The sequence below is a fragment of the Tamandua tetradactyla genome, chromosome 2, assembly GCF_023851605.1.
Source record: "Tamandua tetradactyla isolate mTamTet1 chromosome 2, mTamTet1.pri, whole genome shotgun sequence".
Classification (NCBI taxonomy): Eukaryota; Metazoa; Chordata; class Mammalia; order Pilosa; family Myrmecophagidae; genus Tamandua; species Tamandua tetradactyla.
Window position 1 is genome coordinate 185,228,621 of NC_135328.1, and position 21,650 is coordinate 185,250,270.

At 39.0% G+C, this 21,650-nt stretch overlaps 2 protein-coding genes across 9 annotated transcripts in view; one reads left to right on the forward strand and one right to left on the reverse strand.

The window, feature by feature from the left end:
* Positions 1–9,953, forward strand: part of PPT1 (palmitoyl-protein thioesterase 1) — a 129,984-nt gene extending 120,031 nt beyond the window's left edge. For all 3 annotated transcript variants that reach the window (XM_077150149.1, XM_077150148.1, XM_077150147.1), the window contains 4 exons: positions 3,967–4,057; positions 4,808–4,906; positions 6,078–6,149; positions 7,466–9,953. In XM_077150149.1, the coding sequence (XP_077006264.1) occupies positions 3,967–4,057; positions 4,808–4,906; positions 6,078–6,149; positions 7,466–7,588 (385 nt within the window). In that variant the 3' untranslated portion in view covers positions 7,589–9,953. The remainder of the gene's footprint in view (positions 1–3,966; positions 4,058–4,807; positions 4,907–6,077; positions 6,150–7,465) is intronic.
* Positions 9,052–21,650, reverse strand: part of CAP1 (cyclase associated actin cytoskeleton regulatory protein 1) — a 38,927-nt gene continuing 26,328 nt past the window's right edge. For all 6 annotated transcript variants that reach the window (XM_077150141.1, XM_077150142.1, XM_077150143.1 and 3 more), the window contains exons 9-13: positions 11,779–11,963; positions 11,479–11,602; positions 11,272–11,354; positions 10,816–10,959; positions 9,052–10,231 (exon numbers count right to left, since the gene is read on the reverse strand). In XM_077150141.1, the coding sequence (XP_077006256.1) occupies positions 10,148–10,231; positions 10,816–10,959; positions 11,272–11,354; positions 11,479–11,602; positions 11,779–11,963 (620 nt within the window). In that variant the 3' untranslated portion in view covers positions 9,052–10,147. The remainder of the gene's footprint in view (positions 10,232–10,815; positions 10,960–11,271; positions 11,355–11,478; positions 11,603–11,778; positions 11,964–21,650) is intronic.

The window sequence follows — 21,650 nt, forward strand, 5'->3', positions numbered from 1 at the left end:
TTTTGTGGTTGTAGAGATGCGGGTCTACTTTAGATTGGAATAGCAGGAAAGATGTCTCAGATTTGTCATCTGTGCTAGGATGTGAAGGATAAGGAAACAGCCATGCAAAGAATGAAGAGCATAACAGGAATAAAGAAGAGCCTATATGAAAGCTTGAAGGAAGGAAAGGCCTTAGGGAGTTCCTGCAATTGAAAGAAGGCCAATGAGACTGGACAGCAAGAGGGATAATGGGGATTTGTGTGGGGATGGGGGTTGGTAGTGGTGGGTGGGTTGGGCAGGTGGGCAATGCCTAATCATTACCATTGCAGGCAAGTGGAAGCCACTCAAAGGTTTCACACCAGGGTTTGTGTGATGTGATCAATAAAAACATTACTGGAAAAAAAATCAGTTGGCCATAAATGTGAGGTTTATTTCTGAACCCCCAGTTCTGTACAATCAGTCTCTGTGTCTTTGTGCTAATACCACTTTGTCTTGATTACTGTAGCTTTGTAATAAGTTTTGAAATAAGGAAGTACAAGTCCTCCAACTTTAATCTTCTTTGTTAGGATAGTTTTGGCTATTCAGGCCCCCCTTGCTCTTCCATATGAATTATATAATTAGCTTTTCCATTTTTGTGAAGAAGACTATTGACATTTTGATTGGGATTGTGTTGAATGTATAAATTGCTTTAGGTAGTTTTGTTTTGTTTTTAGTGGCTTAAAAACACAAATTTTATGATATTATAGTTTTGGAGGTCAGTAGTCTGAAAAAATGGGTTTCATTGGGCTAAAACAAAGGTGTTGTAGGGCTGTTCCTTCTGTATGGAGCCTCTAGGCCCTTTGGGTAGTATTGACTTCTTAACAGTCTTAACAGTACTTAGTTTTCCAATCCATGAACATAAGGTGTCTTACCATTTATTTAGGTCTTCTTTAATTTCTTTCAGCAATGTTTTGTAGTTTTCTGTGTACAAGTGCTTTACATAACTAGGTTAATTTGTTCCTAGATCATGATTCTTTTGGTTGCTACTGTTAATGGAATTGTTTTCTTGATTTTCTATTTTGATTGTTCATTGCTGGTTTATAGAAACTCCAATGTTTTGTTTTTTTAATTATTAGAACATTTGTAAGTTCACAGAAACATTATGCAGTAAGTACACAGTTCCCATATAGCCCTTCTCACACACACACTTTTCCCTATTATTAAAATTTTGCATTAGTGTGGTACCTTTCATGAAACAGTATTATTATAATTATGCTATTAACTTTAGCGTACTCTTCATATTGTAGTGTACAGCTCTGTGGAGTTTGTGTGTTTACATGTGGGGGTAACTTATATACAATCTAAAATTGCTCTTTTTTTCCCCTTTCGAAATATATAGTTCAGTGGGGGAAACCATAGATTTTTGTATGTTCATCTTGTACCCTGCCACTTTGCTGAATCCATTAGCTCTAGTAGCTTTCTTGTAGATCCTTTGGGATTTCTTCTTTACCAGCTTTTGATACTATGTCTGTTAAATTTTTGCCATCATGTGTTCATGTTTATTGGCCATTAACATTTCCCATTTTGTTAATCGCCTGTTCTTAGCCATTGCCCTATTTTCTTTTGGGTGGTTTGTCTTTTCCTTATTCATTTGTAAGCATTATACAAACACACAGACACACATACATGTGCACATATTTTATATACTAAACCTTTTGTTTCTTCCACTTTCTGACATCTTTTTTTTTTTTGCATGGGCAGGCACTGGTTGTGGCTTATCTTTTTAAAATTTTTTGTGATGTCTTTTTTTTGTGTATGCTGTATGGTGGGGTCACATTTCTTTCTTTTTCTATGTGAATATCCCATTATTGCAGCACCATCTGTTAAATTTTTGTTTGTTTGCTTGTTTGTTTTTTGGGGGAACTGCATGGGCTGGGAATCAAACCTGGTTCTCCCATATGGCAGGCAAGAATTCTACCACTGAGCTACCCTCGCACCCCTCTGTGGTGTCTTTTTTGGTACATGTTTTAACTTGGATTCGGTTACTTTTATCAGTCTTTATGATTGATGCATAAAGATATTCTCCTATCCCATATTTCCCTCTTAAGTTTTATTTTTCATGCTCAGCTCTTTCATCCACCTGAGATTTTCTGTGCTTGAGTCTGTTTCTGGGTTATTCTGTTCCATTGATATTTGTCTATCTACTTCATTACTGTACTGTTTTAGTTACTATAGCAACTTTTCCCTCCTAAAAGTCTTGGCTGCTCTTGGGCTTTTTATGTGTCATATGAATTTTAAAATTAGTTTGTCAAATTTCACAAAAAATCATCATGGGATTTATATCAGAATTCCAGAGTTTTGATGTCATCTTGATATATCTTCCCCTGCACTAATTTTCTTTCCCTTCAAACTCATATCTCAAGTTCAAACAGCATTTCTTCATACAAACTATACTAGTAGCTGGATGCAAGAGTAAGGAAGAGTAACAAAATAAAATAATGACATCTCTAATTTCACTGTCATTTGATTGAATTAATACTGTGGGCCAGACGCAGTACTAGACCTTTATATACTTTAATTTTCACAACATCGTTATACAGAAACAGACTCAGATAGGTAAAGTAGCTAGGATTCCAACCCAGATCTGTCTGACACAAGGGCGGTGTGGTTTACATCCCATATATGATATATGAGATAGTATAGTATAATGGTTAAGATCATTGCTCATGGAGCTAGATTGTCAGCATTCATATTATGGCTCTACTACTTACTAGCAATATGGCTTTCAGCAAGCTATTTAATTGCTCTGAATATCAGTTGCCTCATTAGTAACCATGGGGAAAACAATAGTATTTTCCTCATGAAATTATTTCAAGGATTAAATAGGTTAATATATGAAAGTTTTTGAAATAGGCCTGGTATCTGGTAAAAGTATACTATTATTATCTCTAAGCCATAATATCTAAAGCAAGGCGGAGCAGGCCTCAGGTGGAAAAGGCTTTCCTCATCATTTGTGGGCCTGTGATTGGGAAGTTTCACCTGAGGTGCTATCCTTCCCCACCTCTTCAGCATGGTATATTGGAAAGAGTGTGGACTAGATAATCTTAGGCTCTTAGCTTTAGTACACTGATTTTTTTTTTTTTTTTTTTTTTTTGCATGACAGGCACTGGAAATCAAACCCGGGTCTTCAGCATGGCAGGCGAGAACTGCCTGCTGAGCCACCGTGGCCCGCCCAGTACATTGATTTTTGTAGTTTTGGGAAAGTTACTTAACCACTTTGAATTTTCCCCTCCAGTGTCAAAAAGGAAATGGTAATAGTACCTACTTCTCTGGTTTTCAGAATTTAATAAGATAATGGATGAAACACCCCCCCCCCCCCCCCAGTCTCCAGTAGAAACAAACCCATGTTTATTCTCTGATCATCTCCTGGAGACCCCTCCCAATTCCCAATATCTTCACCTCCTGCAGCATCCTTGGGATCTTCCCCTTGGCTGTCCCACGTGTACCAGGCTTCTTATAAACCTTGATATACCAGTATACTGAAACTGATGTCCTCATTACACAGTATGATCAATGCCTATGTGATTAAAAAGTTAAGCCTCCATCCCAGTCTAAGGATGGCAAGTTGGATGGAGAGAGATGGTAGTAGGAAGAGGTAAGAGGTGATGAAGGAAGAGGCAGTGTAGTGTGATAAAGCTCAGTACCACAGGGCAACAAGATATTGATGAGTCAGGTGTCTTGTGGATGAACTGTTTGGTGGAAGGAATTGTCTTCTCTATTAGAGGGCAAGCCTCTGTGAGCAGGAGATGGGTCAAGTCAATCGTCTATTCTTGTGATGACTGCATAATACAGACTTATTAAATAAGGATAAATTTTGCTCTTTTCAAGCTTGTGCACTTGACTTGGGGGCTTTGGTCATCCTTTTGAAGTCTCCTCGTGGCCTTAACACAGGGGTATACACAGATTGTGCTGATATGCAGATTTGTCAACTTCTTTTTCTTCTTGCAGGCTGGTACAAGCAGAATACTGGCATGACCCCATAAAGGAGGATGTGTATCGCAACCACAGCATCTTCTTGGCAGATATAAATCAGGAGAGGGTAAGCACCCAAACCTGGCCACTGTAGTTGTATATTCATTTTTCTGTCCAAAGCATCATAAATCAGTTGTTCACCCAAAATATGTTTATCTAAAATGTCCTAGGTAGAGCCCAGAAACAAGTCTGTTTTGGGGGGAGGCATTGCTTGAGATTCATTTACTTTTAGGAGGGTTGAAATTTTTTTACTCTGTTCCTCTGAGTCCTTTCTTTCTCCTGTTGTTGAAGAAGCATGATAAACTCACTGTTTTGTTTCCTGGGTTAAGTAGAAATTCTCAGCTACTGTCTTAGAGAAGCCAGAAGAGAAATTTATGTAGAAGAGAGACTGCAGAATGGACTATAAATCCCAGATTTGAGCATTGTTTGAGAGATTCTAGTAAACTAGATGGCACAATTTATATGTCTTATCTTGAAGGATTTTTAAAACTGAACATTTGAACGGAAAACAGAAAATAATACAGAAGATTATCACTCAGAATTTGCAGTTTCTTATTTTGCCTTGGCTTTCTCTGACAAGAAGCCTCTGGATGCCTCTGGAGGGCACAGTGGCGGCTTCATTGCTGCACCTGTATGGTATGGTCTGTGGGGGAACAAGAGTCAGATAGGATGGCAAGAAAAGACTGTAGAAATGCATGTTTTGGGCAGGGAACTGGCAATGCAGTCTATACCCAGGGGGAAATACATACTGGCCCAAGGTTAGGGAGACTAGAGCCTGATAGTAATGACCTTGTGGTGCTGCTGACCTTTCCTCCAGGGTGTCAATGAATCCTATAAGAAAAACCTGATGGCCCTGAAGAAGTTTGTGATGGTGAAATTCCTCAATGATTCCATTGTGGATCCTGTGGATTCAGAGGTAAGACACTAATAAGGACACACATGCCAAAATATAGGAGTAAATGGCATTAAAGTACAGCTTCCTGCTAGCAAAGGCCTTTGGGTGGGCCAAGGGTTCTTTACTAAAGTTCGTAAGTGGAACACTAAGGGTTATATCCCCCCTGAAATGGTATATAACATTATGTAACTGTATTTTCTGGGGGTCTATAATTTTCATCAGATTCTCAGAGACCTATGACCCAATAAAGGTTCATAAACACTAGCCAAGAAATTTATAAACTCCTAAGCATGGCATGCAAGGTCTGCTTTGATCTGGTTTTGCCCTATCTTTCCAACCTAATCTTCCTTCACTTCACTTCACTCTGAGCAAGCTACACTGTGTAATCATGCCGTTCCGTCTTCTCCACCTGACAAGCTCATTTGTCAAGGCCAAACTCAAATGTCACTTCCTCCAGGATGCCATCCCTATTCCAAGCAGAACTACTTCTTTTGTAGACTCACCAGACTCTATTAGTGCACTAATCACATTATGCCAAACCAGGGGTTGGGAAACTGGCCAGTAGGCCAAATCCAGCCTCCCATGTATTTTTTTTCCTTCCCATCTATTTTTATAAGTCCCAGAGCTAAGAATCATTTTTAGATTTTTAAATGGTTAAGAAAAAAAATCAAAAGAATATTTTATGGCATATGAAAACTATAGAAAACTCAAATTTTAATGTCCATAAGTTCATTAGAACACAGCCATCCTATTTATGTAGTATTTATGGCTGCTTTTGTACTACAAAGGCAGCATTAGTAGTCAGGATCATTTGGCCCTTAAAACCTAAAATATTTCTTGTTTAGCCTTTACAGAAGAAGTTTGCTGACCCCTATGCTGAACAGTTATTTCTGTCCATTATTAGTCTGGGATCTTCTTGGAAACAGGGACCATATGTTCATCTTTGAATGTCTAGAGATTAGCACAGGGATTTACCCAGGATAAGTGCCAAACATATGTAGGAAGCAGAAATTCTGGGGAAGTGGAAAAATTAACTTACAACCTTAGAAAGAGATTATATAAGACATACCCCATCCATTTTATTTTATTGCTGTATCCTTATGTTTGTTGGTAGTCTTAACTACTAGCCAGTCTCAAATTATTTTGCATTGTGTGCCATGTCTGATCTGCCTTTTTTGCTTCCATCCTGCAGTGGTTTGGATTTTACAGAAGTGGCCAAGCCAAGGAAACTATCCCCCTACAGGAGACTACTCTGTACACACAGGTAACTGGGAGGACTGAGATCTGTCTCTTAGGTTGGTGCTGTCCTTTTAGCTTCTGCTTCCTAAAGGTACCAGGTCCTTTGAGCACTGGGTGCTTATGATACATCTGACTCAGGTCTCAAATGGGCAAGGTTTGTTAGGTTGCTGATTGTTGCACTAGTATATCTAGTGCTGATTTATAGAAACCTACTGTATACTGAAGGTGGAAGGGCCTGTGCCTCATGGTTTTACCCTTTAAGCCTATACAAGGGGACACATCATCTCAGACTCCTTTTGATAAAAAGGTTGGAATTGGCTTCCTTTGCTGAGCTAAAGACTGCTACAAATTCAAGAAGCCCTGGGCATAAAGAATATATAGAACAGGAGGCAGTCATTTTAAATTATCCAAAAGATGTAGAAGTGTTAAGGTACCTCCATCTTTTAAGACATTGACAAGGGGAGCTTCTCCTACAGGTTGAATGGAAATAGAGCCATAAATTTTGTTTTTAACATAAGTCCTATTTCTCAAGCAGAAGTTGCCACATTTTACCCTCTCCGGTTCTGGGGCTTTCCACACTCTGATTGTATATGGGACATAGATTTTCCCCAAAATGCATAAGTGCTACATCTAAGTGAATCATCTTTTGGTATAACTCTTCCGGGTAATTTCAGAGGCCTATCACCTCCCCTTTTGGCCTTTTGTCATACATTAGGTGTCTCAGCTTGGATGTGGTAAAAGGAAACAGAAGTTAGGGTCTAATAAGCATTTTAGAAATCACAATTAGGAAATTTTACTGTGAAATAAAAACTGACGGTTGCCCCAGCAGAAACACTGTATTTGGAGGGCACTGTCCAAACTGCTCATCTTCCCAACCAGAGGTATACTTCTCTGGCACCCAAGCTGTGAGGAATATTTTCAACTGCAGGATCTAAAAGTGTTTCCAGTTTGGTATATAATGGTTGAATATGTTTAAGTTCATTTAGCTAATGTTCTCCTATCTTTGGCTTAGCTCCACTCTGACATTTTGAGGCAGTTTCATCCATAGTTTGCCTACCCATAACCAGCCCTCCAGAAAGTTTGGTAAGTCTTTCAGAGAGCAGAATCTAAAAATTATATATTCAGCAATCCCAACTGCATGTACATTCTTAGTGCTTAGGAAAAAAACTAGAAGGTATCCAGTTTGGTATTTTCTATAATATGCCTCAATTATTTGAATACTCAGGGGAAAAAAATACATTTTGAAAATATTCTTCAAGTTTGAACATTCTATTACTTCCCTGTTTTACCCTAAAACTTTTTACTAAGCCTTTGGATTAATTATGGACACTTTCTCTGCAGGATCGCCTGGGGCTAAAAGAAATGGACAAAGCAGGGAAGCTAGTCTTCCTGGCTACAGAAGGGGACCATCTTCAACTGTCTGAAGAATGGCTTGATGCCCACATCATCCCCTTCCTTGAGTAAAACCTTTGCAGTTTGCACCAGTGCTCAGGGAGCATTTACTAACCTACATGGGAAAGAGTTCCCTTCATGCCCAAGTCTGAGCTCAGATTCACCTTGCAACTAATCCTTCTCTCGTGTCATCATCTAACATGCCCTGCTCAGAAAGATCTAAGATATGAATCTTATCCTTCACCTCATCCTTATCACCATATGGTATTGAATGCAAGTTTAAATAGTTAATAACCATGGAGATTGTTTTACAACCCTTTAATATAGTCAAGCTGTTTCAGGAAGGGAATCTGTTTCAGATTAGTGCCAGAACTGTGCCTAGCCCAGAGGAGACTGAACAAACTAAAGCACTGAGGTAGATAGATCCTAAGGGCAAACACCTGTTCTGGGAAGCTCAAGAAAGTCTAGCCACACTTCAACCAAGAGAAAAGGCTAGTTCCCAGGCCTGAATTACATAAACTCTCAATTTTGTTGGTAGAAATTTAACCATTGCTTGGAAAAGTACTGATTGGAAATTTTGTATAACTCCTTAAGGCTGTCTACTCCTGTCCTTGAATACGTTGCCTTTTGTGGTGTCTTAGCAATTATTAGACAAATTTCACTTACCCACCATCTTACCTCTGTAGTACTCATTTTGACTGGGCAAGTAGTAATGAATTAGTCACTCTGACACAAAAGAGAAGCAGGGTTGTTTAAGAGAGGAAATGTACATCTTGCTTCGCTTAGACGGTGAGATGAAGAAAAAAGGGAGAATAGAAGTGAAAAGTGAGGAGATAGTTGTTTTTTTCCATTTCATCCTTAACTAACCTGTCCTTGGTTTCTTACTATGACTAGTGGTGTGGATTCCAGCAACATTTTTTTGCTACAGCAGGAGAATGGGGGGAGGGGGGGAATATGAAGAAAATAGGCTTTCCAACTTTATCTTCCCCCAAAATTCTGTTTCCCAGCATACTTCGAACTTGCTGGTATGCTTCATGAATAAAGGAGTGTTTACAAAGAAAGCTTGGGAAATACTGCATTCTACCTTTCTCCTCTTGGGAGACCAACCCCATTAGAATATTGAGGACCCTGAGAATTCCTGTTACTGTAAAGAAAACTAACCTTAATCGACCATTTCTCACATTGGAACATGGATGTCTTAAGAGTTCTCCCCACCACCTTCATCCCCATCAACAATTTTTAGAAGAGTGTTCTGCAGAATGCCAGTTTCAGAAAATTAGCTATGCTTTGGTGAAAATTACCTTGTTAGTACTATAATAGTACTATAAAGTTTACCTTTTTAAAAATTTTCCTTTCCCTCTCTCAAGCTTTATTTTCAACTAAAAGATGAGGATTAAGGGCAAGCGGTGGAGGTGGAGGGATGTCAGAAGTTTAATTAGGCTGTCTAAAATGAGTAGTTTTTTATCCTTGATGTCATTTTTCTTTTCAATATTTTTACATCTCTGCACAGAAAATATAATAGTTAAATAACTAAGCAAGTTTGGTATTAACTTTATTCTATTTTCTGTATAACTTTAAAGTACATAAAGGTTTATTTCCACAGGCCTCAAGAAATGGGTGGAAGTCACAGGACAATCTCTTTCCCACCAAAATGTTGCATATTTTGGTAAGTGTTTGTCCTAGAGGGAAAAACTGAAATTTACATTAGCAGTGCTGTGCAAGATTCTGACATAAACGGAGACCTAAAACCAGCCTGCAGTGGAGGTTTTAGTCCTCTGTTCAGGTACCTGGACAGAAGCCATAAGCTGTTGAGCATGACAAGGAAAAGAAGGCAGTAAAGATGGATGGCAGGCACCTAGCAGGGAAGGAAGAAGGAATGCCAGATTCCTTAGAACAGTGTGTTGTTCCCTCCCTTACTTTTCAAGTCATCTCTGTAGGAAGGTGCTAAGCAGAAATCCCAGAGAAAGAAAGGGTCAAAGACTCCTTTAACTACCCTGGGTGTAAGTCACTGCAACAGCAGTTGGTACAGGAGAACCAACTATCTCATGGTTCAGGCAGACCCAGGATGGAATGCAAAATAAAAGGAATGCTTATAAGAAAATTTTGCTTGGAATGCTAGATGGCCAACCCTCAGCCTTTGGTCCAGTGCAATTTTGTCTCACTTCGCAACCGTGAAAAATTAGTTTGGTTAGAAGAACCAACTGGAATTACACCAGTTGCTGCTATCCTCGTGCTCAATGTTAGAAAAAGATTAACTTGTGTGAAGATCATTCTGGTTTGTTAATTACTGGGGACCGTTTTATTCTTTTCAAAAGACTGTTGATAGAATAACCCCCAAAAGCTGAAAGCTAAAACCCATTAATGTTGGTCTGCAGTTCCAAAAGAATAGACTGGTGGTATGGTTGAGCTGATATGGAAAGCTATCCCTTCCTGCAGATGATCAACTGACCTGCTATCCCACCCCAAATCTTAGCCTGAGGTATATTTCAGTGAAGGCAGGTAGCTGTACTTCTCAGAGCAGAGAAGCGGTTTAAGAGCAGAAAGGTAGAGAAAATCTAGAAAAGAACCGTCTTGATACAGATTTATCCCATGGTGTGAAGGGAGAGGGCAAAGAACCCAGTGGCACTTCGCTTATCCAGCAATTTCTGTCACTGTGGTGACCAACTTTTGGCCATTCCATAGGGTCTTGAACTGCTCAGGGACTGGGAACTCGTTCTGCAAATAAAGAGACAACAGGTTTCAAAATCTGAGCTAATGAATGAGCTGGGATCAAATCTCACTTTTCTCCCAATGCTTGCTTCCAATCAACTCAGAATGGAGTGGGATGTATTCAGAGACAAAAGTGGAATCCACCTGAAAAAACCTGGCTATGTAAATGGCAGTGCCACATCTTGGATTACACTAACACAATGAAAGAACATTAGAGCATGGGCAAGATAAAAGGCTCCAAAGGCAGAAAAATGCAGGTTTGAATCTGTTTGTTCTATTTGTGGACTTTGGACAGATTGTGAAACCTATGAGGCACAAAGGACAATGTGTAGAGTATTATAGCACCAGCTCAACAGGGTGCTGTTTCCATTCTTACTACCCTGAGTATCTGCTCAATTTAAGAAAGAAAGAAATCAGCCTCCTTTGGAGCTCTATTACATGTGACTACCTCATGCTTCTATGTGCTTCACGTGTGCATTGTTAGGTTTTAATCTACTCAAAGCAGAATGTCAAATAGCTTTCTCCAATGCAGGAAGTCTTCTGTCCCTTCTACTTTGATATCATACTACTAAAGAGATCAAAAAACTTACAAAGTCACCACCTTCTGTAGGAATAAGGACATTCATCTCAGAAGACTTGGCACTGACTATCTCACAGTCCAGGGAATTCTTGCTCAGGTAAGCATGGCAGCCATCTGTTTTGTTGATGGAAATGGTTGGCACTTTGCCCATTACCTGCAGACAAAAACAAAGTACACTGAGTTCCAGAAGCTGAAGGTAAGGACACTAAATTATGGGAAAAGCTTTTACTATTCAGCAACTACATGAAAGGCTCACAGGTGCACAACATTTACGGGATGCTAAAGGTAGGCCAGGATGGGTGTGGGCTCACTTTAAGAGTCTACCCTTCTCTTACCACATCCAAAGCATATCAGCTTACAGACTCTGTAGAATCAGATTCCCACCAAAGCAACAGCTGTGGATCTGCTGTATCGCTTTCAATTAATTCCTTAGGGAGTAAAAGAAGAAGCTAGGATATCAAATTACCTGAACTTTGACATCCCTACTGTTGATTATCTCCACAATGCCCACCACATCATCAAACACCAGACCGAGTTTCTTACAGTTATCTAGGAAAGAAAGGATGTGACAAGTAATATATGTTAAAAATCTTTAGGAAGAGGGTAGGTAAAATGATTCCAGCCCCCTCGGGCTCTAGGACCAACACAACCAAGAACAGCAACAAGGACTCACCTACTGTAATGGAGTTAATTTTGCCCTTGATTTGCAATGTTGTGTTGACACACTTATATATGTAAGCCACCTGTTTCAGCTCCGTATCATCAATCACCAGGTTAGAAACATTCTCCTGATTTTCCTGTTAGAGAGAAACCCCTTTCAGGAATCTCAGCAAGGACATACCACCTGAAAAAACTGAAGCTGTCTCAAACTTTTGTCCTTGTGAATCTAAGAACCCTGTACTTGTTTGTCTGTGCTCCCTGTTTAAAATCCCGTCTTCGTCCCTTGTTTCCAGTCCCAGTATTTATAACTCACCACTCTCCACTTCTTGCCTTCCAGTTCAAGTAGAGGTGGCTCTTTCTTTGGGGTTGTTTTGAGGGAAGAACTGACTCCTTGTTTAGGTGCAGAAAATGGTTTGGGGCCACTGCGTACTGGACCACTCTGAGCCTTCAGGGCAGGGTTCTTGTGAGTCTTCATGTCATCAGATACATGTTTCAGAGCTGTAAGAACAAAAACTGCCTAGCTCTTGTTCTTCATACCAGGGGCTTTGGCCTGAGGCAATAACCAACTTCTATTAGCAGAAGTTAAACTGAACCTTAGAAAATTCAAAGCCAAAACCAGAGTCTTTGAGAGATTCTCTCACAAGTAGTTTTGGAGAAGCACTTTTAAAATTTCTCTTCTCCCCCAAGGTTAAATTATATGGTTCCATTTTTAAAGTAAAGCGTGGAATGAGTGTGTATGTGTGTAGGAGGAAGGAGAATATATAAACACAGAAAAAGATCTAGAAATTTACCAAATATATACTCACCCAAAATTTATGAATTATTGTATGACAGCAAAAGCACAAAACAAAAGAAAAAATAAAGTGGGCTCTATAAAAATAAAAAATTTTTGTGCATCAAAGGATATAGAAAATGAAAAGACAACCTACAGATGGGAGAAAATATTTCAAAATCATGTATCTGGTAAGGGTTTAATATCGAGAATATATAAAGAAATCCTACAACTCAACAACAAAAAAAACTAATTTAAAAATGGGCCAAGAACTTCATTAGACATCACTCCAAAGATATGCAAATGGCCAATAAGCATATGAAAAGATGCTCAACATCATTAATCATTTGAGAAACATAAATCAAAACCACAATCATGACACGGTCCAAGATGGCAGCTTAATGAGGTATAGAATTTAGTTTGTCCTCCAGAGCAGCTAGTAAATAGCAAGGAACAGAACAGAACAACTGCTGGGGCCACATCAGTGAGCAGACGCGCAGCATATACTAATATGGACAAGCTGGACCAGCTGCCATCCGACCGAGAACTGTGAGTCCCCCAAACCACAGAGGCCAGCACTCCTCCCACACAGGCTGCTTCCCAGAGAGGAAAGGAAAGAGATTTTACTAACAGCAAGGGGCTGAGCTCAACCAAGCTTCAACTGTGGAATTAACAAATTCTGACTACTAAAGATAGAGGCCCAGCTCAGCTGAACTACAAGTAAAAGCTGAGGTTGCTGGGTTTTGCCCCAGTGCAGGGGGGTAGGGCTGACTGAAAAAGGAAAAAACAAAACAAAGCAGTTTTTTTTTTTCTGGATAGGACAGCACAAAATACTTGAAAAGGTCCAGGCCCTGAAGGAAAGGAGGGGGAACACAGGACCCTAGAGATACACAGAGCAACTTCAGCTCTTGATTGGCAAACCTGAGGAACGGGTCCTGCTCTGAAAAGAATTTTTGTTTTTCTTTTCTTTTTGTGACTGTTTCTACAGCTTGACTGCTCTTTGCATATAACTGCAAGGGTTCTCAGGTTTCACCTACCCCAGGCAAGGGCAGAATTAAGCTTGTCTGGGAGTCACAGAGGCTGGTCAAGTGAAAGAAAGTAATTCCCTGGAGGCTGTGCCTACCCCAGGAGAGGGGTGGGGCCCAGCTCAGGTGGAATCTCTCCCTCAAGGAAGTCAGACCCCAGGATTTGAAAAACTGAAGCAATTAAAGCCTGCCTACAACCTCTCCTCTTTTCAACCATACCTCTAGCAGGGAGAGTCTGCTGGAGTTAAAGGTACCGCATCACTGTACATTGGTGGGCCCCACAGGCAGACAAGTGCCACATACTGGGCAGGATAGGAAAAACACAGAGTCTAGAGGCTTCATAGGAGTCTTTCAACCTGCTGGGTTTCATCCTCAGGGAAAACTGATGCAGGTGACTCTTTCCTCCTGAGAGAGGCCACTCTGGTTGGAGAAAATCTGACTGCGGTCTTAATACCTAAGTAGACCCTCCTCAGGGGAAAAAAAAGGCACCAGACAGGCAGGGCAAGAAACAAGAACTGAAAAGTTCTGATCTGTTAAACAAAACTTAAGCTAGAGGTCTAGAATAAGCAGAACTGCATGTCAAAGAACAGAGAAACAACAAAGTCATCCTGCAAGAAAATCCTAGGTAAAAAAGTGAAAACAATCTCCACAATAAACTAATTAAGGAAATTGAATGTCTAGACACCAGCAAAAAAATAACAAATCATACTAGGGAAAGTGAACATATGGCCCAGTCAAAGGAACAAACCAACAATTCAAATGAGATACAGGAGTTCAAACAATTAATTCAGGATGTTTGAAGAGACACAAAAAACCTCATCAAAAATCAAATCAATGAATTGACAGAGGATATAAAGAAGGCAAGGAATGAACAAAAAGAAGAAATCAAAAGGCTGAAAAAACAAATCACAGGACTTAGGAGAATGAAAGGCAACAGTAGAAGAGATGAAAAAACAATGGAAATGTACAATGTTAGATTTCAAGAGGCAGTAGATAGGATTAGTGAATGGGAGGATGGGACATCTGAAATCTGACAAGCAAAAGAAACTATAGGGAAAAGAATGGAAAAAGAGCAGGGACTCAGGGAATTGAATGACAACATGAAGCACGTGAATATACACGTTGTGGGTGTCCCAGAAGGAAGAGAGAAAGAAAAAGGAGGAGGAAATTATCACTGAAAATATCCCAACTCTTATGAAAGACTTAAAATTACAGATCCAAGAAGTGTAGCATGCCCCAAACAACAGCTCCAAATAGATGTACTCCAGGACACTTACTAATCAGAATGTCAGATGTCAGGGAAAGAGAATCTTGAAAGCAGCAAGAGAAAACAATCCATCACATACAAGGGAAGCCAATAAGACTATGCATAGGTTTCTCAGCAGAAACCATGGAGGTGAGAAGACAGTGGTATGATATATTTTAAGATACTAAAAGAGAAAAACTACCAACCAAGAATTCTTTATCCAGAAAAATTGTCCTTCAAAAATGAGGGGGAAATTACAACATTTTTCAGACAAAAAAATCACTGAGAGAATCTGTGACCAAGAGACCAGCTTTGCAAGAAATACTAAAGGGAGCACTAGAGGCAAATATGAAAAGACAGGAGAGAGAGGAGTGGAGAAGAGTGTAGAAATGAAGACTATCAGTAAAGGTAATAAGAGGAAAACTTAGATATAACAATATAAAATCCAAAAGGCAAAATGGTAGAAAAAAGTACTGCCCTTACAGTAATAACACTAAATGTTAAGGGATTAAATTCCCCAATCAAAAGACATAGACTGGCAGAATGGATTAAAAAAACAGGACCTATCTATATGCTGTCTACAGGAGACGCATTTTAGACCCAAGGATAAACACAGGTTGAAAGTGGAAGGTTAGGAAAAGATATTTCATGCAAACAACAATCAGAAAAGAGCAGGAATAGCTATACTAATATTCAACAAATTAGACTTTAAATGTAAAACAATTAAAAGAGACAAAGAAGGACACTGTATTAATAAAAGGAAAAATACAACAAAATACAATACGACATAACAATCATAAATATTTATGTACTCAGCCAGAGTGCTCCAAAATACATGAGGAAAACACTGATAGGAGAAATAGACACATCTGTCATAACAGGTGGAGATTTCAATTCCCCGCTCTTATCAATGGATAGAATATCTAGACAGAGGATCAATAAAGAAACAGAATTTGAATAATACAATAAACGAACTAGATTTAACAGACATTTATAGAGCATTACACCCCACAACAGCAGGATACACCTTTTTCTCAAGTGCTCATGGATGATTCTCAAGGGTAGATCATATGCTGGGTCACAAACCAAGTCTCAATAAATTTAAAAAGACTGAAATCATGCAAAACACTTTCTTGGATCATAAAGGAATGAAGTTGGAAATAAATAATAGGCAGAGGGCCAGAAAATTCACAAATATATGGAGGCTCAACAACACATTCTTAAACAACCAGTGGGGTCGAGGAAATTACAAGAGAAATTAGTAAACATCTTGAGGCAAATGAAAATGAAAACACAACATACCAAAATTTATGGGATGGAGCAAAGGCAGTGCTAAGAGGGAAATTTATTGCCCTAAATACCTATGTCAAAAAAGAAGAAACAGCAAAAATCGAGGGATTAGTTGTTCACTTGGAAGAACTAAAGAAAGAACAGCAAACTAACCCCAAAGCAAGCAAAAGGAAAGAAATAACAAAGATTAGAGCAGAAATAAATGAAACTGAGAACATGAAAACAATCGAGAAAATCAACAAAACCAGAAGGTGGTTCTATGAGAAAATCAGTAGACTGATGGACCCTTAGAAAGGTTGACAAAAAGGAGAGAGAGGATGCAAATAAATAAAATCAGAAATTGATGAGGAGACATAACCACTGACCCCGCAGAAATAAAGGAGGTAATGAGAGGATACTGGGAACAACTTTATGCTAATAAGCTAGACAATGTAGATGAAATGGACAACTTCCTAGAAAGGTAATGAACAACCAACACTGACTTGAGAAGAAAGAGATGACCTCAACAAACCAAGCATAAGTAAAGAAATTTAATTAGTCATTAAGAAGTTCCCCCAAAAGAAAAGTCCAGGACCAGATGGCTTTACATGTGAATTCTACCAGATATTCAAGAAAGAGTTAGTACCAATCTTGCTTCAAAAAAATTGAAGAGGAGTGAAGGCTACCTAACTCATTCTATAAACCCAACATCACCCTCATACCAAAGCCAGACAAAGATACTATAAGAAAAAAAAACTACAGACCAATCTCTCTAATGAATACAGATGCAAAAATCCTCAACAAAATTCCTGCAAATTGAATCCAGCAGCACTTTAAAAGAATTATACACCATGACCAAGTAAGATTCATCCCAGGTATGCAAGGATGGTTCAACATAAAATCAATTAATATAATACACCATATCAACAAATCAAAGCAGAAAAGCCTAAGGATCATCTCAATTGATGCAGAAAAGGCATTTGACAAAATTTAACATCCTTTCTTGTTGAAAACACTTCAAAGGATAGGAATAGAAGGGAACTTCCTCAATATGATAAAGGGAATATATGAAAAACCCACAGCTAACATCATCTTCAATGGGGAAAAACTGAAAACTTTCCCCCTAAGATTAGGAACAAGACAAGGATGTCCACTGTCACCACTGTGATTCAACACTGTGTTGGAAGTTCTAGTGAGAGCAATTAGACAAGAAAAAGAAATACAAGACATCAAAATTGAAAAGAAGAAGTAAAATTCTCATTGTTTGCAGATGATATGATACTATATGTTGAAAATCCAAAAAAATCCACAGCAAAACTACTAGAGCTAATGAGTACAGCAAAGTGGCAGGTTACAAGGTCAACATTCAAAAATCTGTAGTGTTTCTATACACTAGTAATGAGCAATCTGAGTAGGAAATCAAGAAAAAAATTCAATTTACAATTGCAAGCAAAAGAATAAAATATTTAGGAAGAAGTTTAGGAATAAAATAAATTAGGGTCTAGTATCCAGAATATATAAAGAGATTGTTCAATGGAACAACAAAAAGACAAACAACTCACTTACAAAATGGGCAGAAGACATGAACAGAGAAGAGGAAATACAAATGGCTAAAAGGCACATGAAGAGATGTTCAAGTTCCCTGGCCATTAGAGAAATGAAAATCAAAACCACAATGAGCTGACTTCCGGAGAAGATGGCGGCTTAGTAAGACGCGCGGGTCTTAGTTCCTCCTCCAGAAAAGCAACTAAAGAAACAGAAACAATACGAAACAGCTCCTGGAGTCACGACAGAGACCAAAAAGACAGCGTACCCCATTCTGGAACAGCTGAACGGGCAGGGAGAATTTGCTGCGGTGACATACCCGAGGGGCGCGCGTTTTCCCGGCCGGGGCGGCTGGCGACTGGGGTCCCCTCCACGCACGTGGCTCCCCGGTCTGACTGGGAACGTTGGATAGTGGGGCCCTCCCGTCACGCTTGGCGTTTCGGGCCAGCTGGGCAATTAGGACCGGCACTCCCCCAAGCCAGGGCGGCCGGCGACACCCCCCGCCCTCCACGCGCGGTTTCCCGGGCCGACTGCCGTGCAGACAGACGAGCGCCACGAGCTCCACCTACTGGGCAGGAAAAGAAAAACAGAGCCCAGAGATTTCACAGAAAAACCTTTCAACCAGCTGGGTCCCACACCCAGGGAAATCTGATCAAATGCCCAGACACCAGCAGAAAATAATGGATGATGCTCGGAAAATTGAAGATATGGCCCAGTCAAAGGAACAAACCAATAGTTCAAATGAGATACAGGAGCTGAGACAACTAATGCTGAATATACGAACAGAAATGGAAAAATTCTTCAAAAACCAAATCAATAAATTGAGGGAGGACATGAAGAAGACATGGGCTGAACAAAAAGAAGAAATAGAAAATCTGAAAAAACAAATCACAGAACGTATGGGAGTGAAAGACAAAGAAGAAAAAATGGAAAAAACAATGGATACCTACAATGGTAGATCTAAAGAGACAGAAGCTACAATTAGTGAACTGGAGGATGGAACATCTGAATTCCAAAAAGAAACAGAAACCATAGGGAAAAGAATGGAAAAACTTGAGCAGGGGATCAGGGAACTGAATGACAATATGAAGCGCACAAATATACGTGTTGTGGGTGTCCCAGAAGGAGAAGAGAAGGGAAAAGGAGGAGAAAAACTAATGGAAGAAATTATCACTGAAAATTTCCCAACTCTTATGAAAGACCTAAATTTACAGATCCAAGAACTGCAGCGCACCCCAAAGAGAATAGACCCAAATAGGCGTTCTCCAAGACACTTACTAGTTAGAATGTCAGAGGTCAAAGAGAAAGAGAGGATCTTGAAAGCAGCAAGAGAAAAACAATCTGTCACATACAAGGGAAACCCAATAAGACTATGTGTAGATTTCTCAGCAGAAACCATGGAAGCTAGAAGACAGTGGGATGATATATTTAAATTACTAAAAGAGAAAAACTGCCAACCAAGACTCCTATATCCAGCAAAATTGTCCTTCAAAAATGAAGGAGAAATTAAAACATTTATAGACAAAAAGTCACTGAGAGAATTTGTGACCAAGAGACCAACTCTGCAAGAAATACTAAAGGGAGCATTTAGAGTCAGATACGAAAAGACAGAAGAGAGAGGTATGGAGTAAAGTGTAGAAAGAAGGAAAATCAGATATGATATATATAATACAAAAGCCAAAATGGTAGAGGAAAATATTATCCAAACAGTAATAATACTAAAAGTTAATGGACTGAATTTCCCAATCAAAAGACATAGAATGGCAGAATGGATTACGACCCAGCAATACCACTGCTAGGTATCTACTCAAGGGACTTAAGGGCAAAGACACAGACGGACATTTGCACACCAGTGTTTATAGCAGCATTATCTACAATTGCAAAGAGATGGAAACAGCCAAAATGTTCATCAACAGACGAGTGGCTAAACAAACTGTGGCATATACCTACGATGGAATATTATGCAGCTTTAAGACAGACTAAACTTCTGAAGCATGTAATAACATGGATGGACCTAGAGAACATTATGCTGAGTGAGTCTAGCCCAAAACTAAAGGACAAATACTGTAAGGTCCCACTGATGTGAACCGACATTTGAGAATCAGCTTGGAATATGTCATTGGTAACAGAGACCAGCAGGAGTTAGAAACAGGGTAAGATAATGGGTAATTGGAGCAGAAGGGATACAGACTGTGCAACAGGACTAGATACAAAAACTCAAAAATGGACAGCACAATAATACCTAAGTGTAATGTAACTATGTTGGAACACTGAATGAAGCTGCACCTGAAATATGGTTTTTTGTTTGTTTGTTTGTGTGTTTGTATCTTTTGTTTTTGTTTTTTTCTTTTTCCTTTTTATATATATATATATTATTAGTATTATTATTTTAATTCTCTTCTCTATATTAACATTCTATATTTTTTTCTGCTGTTTTGCTAGTTCTTTTCCTAAATCGATGCAAATGTACTAAGAAATGATGATCATACATCTATGTGATGATACTAAGAATTACTGAGTGCATTCGTAGAATGGAATGATTTCTAAATGTTGTGTTAATTTCTTTTCTTTTTTTTTTTGATTAATAAAAAAATTTTAAAAAAAAGTAAAAAAAAAAAATAAAAAAAAAAAAAAAAAAAAAAAACACAATGAGTTATCATCTCACACCCACCAGAATGGCCATTATCAGTAAAACAGAAAACAAGTGCTGGAGAGGATGTGGAGAAAAAAGCACACTTATCCACTGTTGGTGGGAATGTAAAATGGTACAACTACTATGGAAGGCTGTTTGGCAGTTCCTAAGGAAGCTACAGAATTGCCATATGATACAGCAATACCATAGCTAGGTATCTATTCAGAGGACATGAGGGCAAGAACACAAACGAACATTTGCACACCAGTGTTTATCGCAGCATTATTTATAACTGCCAAGAGATGGAAACAGCCTAAATGTCCATCAACAGATGAATGGCTAAACAAGCTATGGTATATACATATGATGGAATATTATGCAGCTCTAAGACAGAATAAAGTCATGAAGCATGCAACAGCATGGATGGACCTTGAGGACATTATGCTGAGTGAGATTAGCCAGAAACAAAAGGATAAATACTGCATGGTCTCACTGATAAGAACTAACATTAATGAATGAACTTGGAGAATTTCAGTTAGAAGGCCATCAAGATATAGAAATAGGGTAGATTTTGGGTATTTGAAGCTGAAGGGATACAGATTGTGCAACAGGACTGACTGTAAAAATTCAGAAATGGATAGCACAATATTACCTAATTGTAGCACAATAATGTTAGTACACTGAATGAAAATGAATGTGAGAATGATAAAGGGAGGATGGATGGGGGCACAAATGAAACCAGAAGGAAAGACAGATGATAAAGAGATGGTATAATCTAGGAATGCCTAGAGTGTACAATGATAGTGACTAAATTTACAAATTAAAAAATGTTTTTGCATGAGGAAGAACAAAGGAATGTCAATATTGCAGGGTGTTGAAAAGAGATGGTAAATCATATTTTAGAAATTTAACTTATGTGTGAGACTAAAGAAAAAATGTTTATTTGGTACAAAATTTATATTTTGACTAGTACATTTCCTAATATAACTTATATGGACAATTTAATTGAACACCATAAGTACATGGAACCTTGAATAGGACATAAGATTTTGTAGGTTTGTCCAGTGTGATGCCCTGATAAATCCCAGAGTGCTCTGAACAGTGAATAAAAAAAGTATTTGCAAAGTCCCTTTGGGGAAATGGTGAGAAAGTGGGAAAATTCAACTTCCCCATTTGGAGAATTCCTGATATTCTCGAAAGCAGTGGGGACAACCAAATCAATAGGCCAAGCCTTCAATCTTGGGGTCTGTTCATATGAAATTTATCCCTGCAAAGATAGACTAAGCCTACTTAAAATTAGGCCTAAGAGTCACCCCCAGAGAACTTCTTTTGTTGCTCAGATGTGGCCTCTTTCTCTCTCAGCCAACACAGCAAGCATACTCACCACCCTCCCCCTCTCTACATGGGACATTACTCCCAGGGGTGTAAACCTTCCTGGCAACGTGGGACAGAAATTCTAGAATGAGCTGGGATTTCCCAGGTTTGTCAAGAGATTGAGAAAATCTCAACCAAAAGGGGGAAGAGAGAAATGAGACAAAATAAAGTATCAGTGGCTGAGAGATTACAGAGTTGAGAGGTTATATCCTAGAGGGTATTTTTACACATTTTATAGATATCCCCTTTTTAGTTTAAAGTGTATTAGAGAGGCTAGAGGGAAGTGCCTGAAAACGTAGAGCTGTGTTCCAGTAGCCATGTT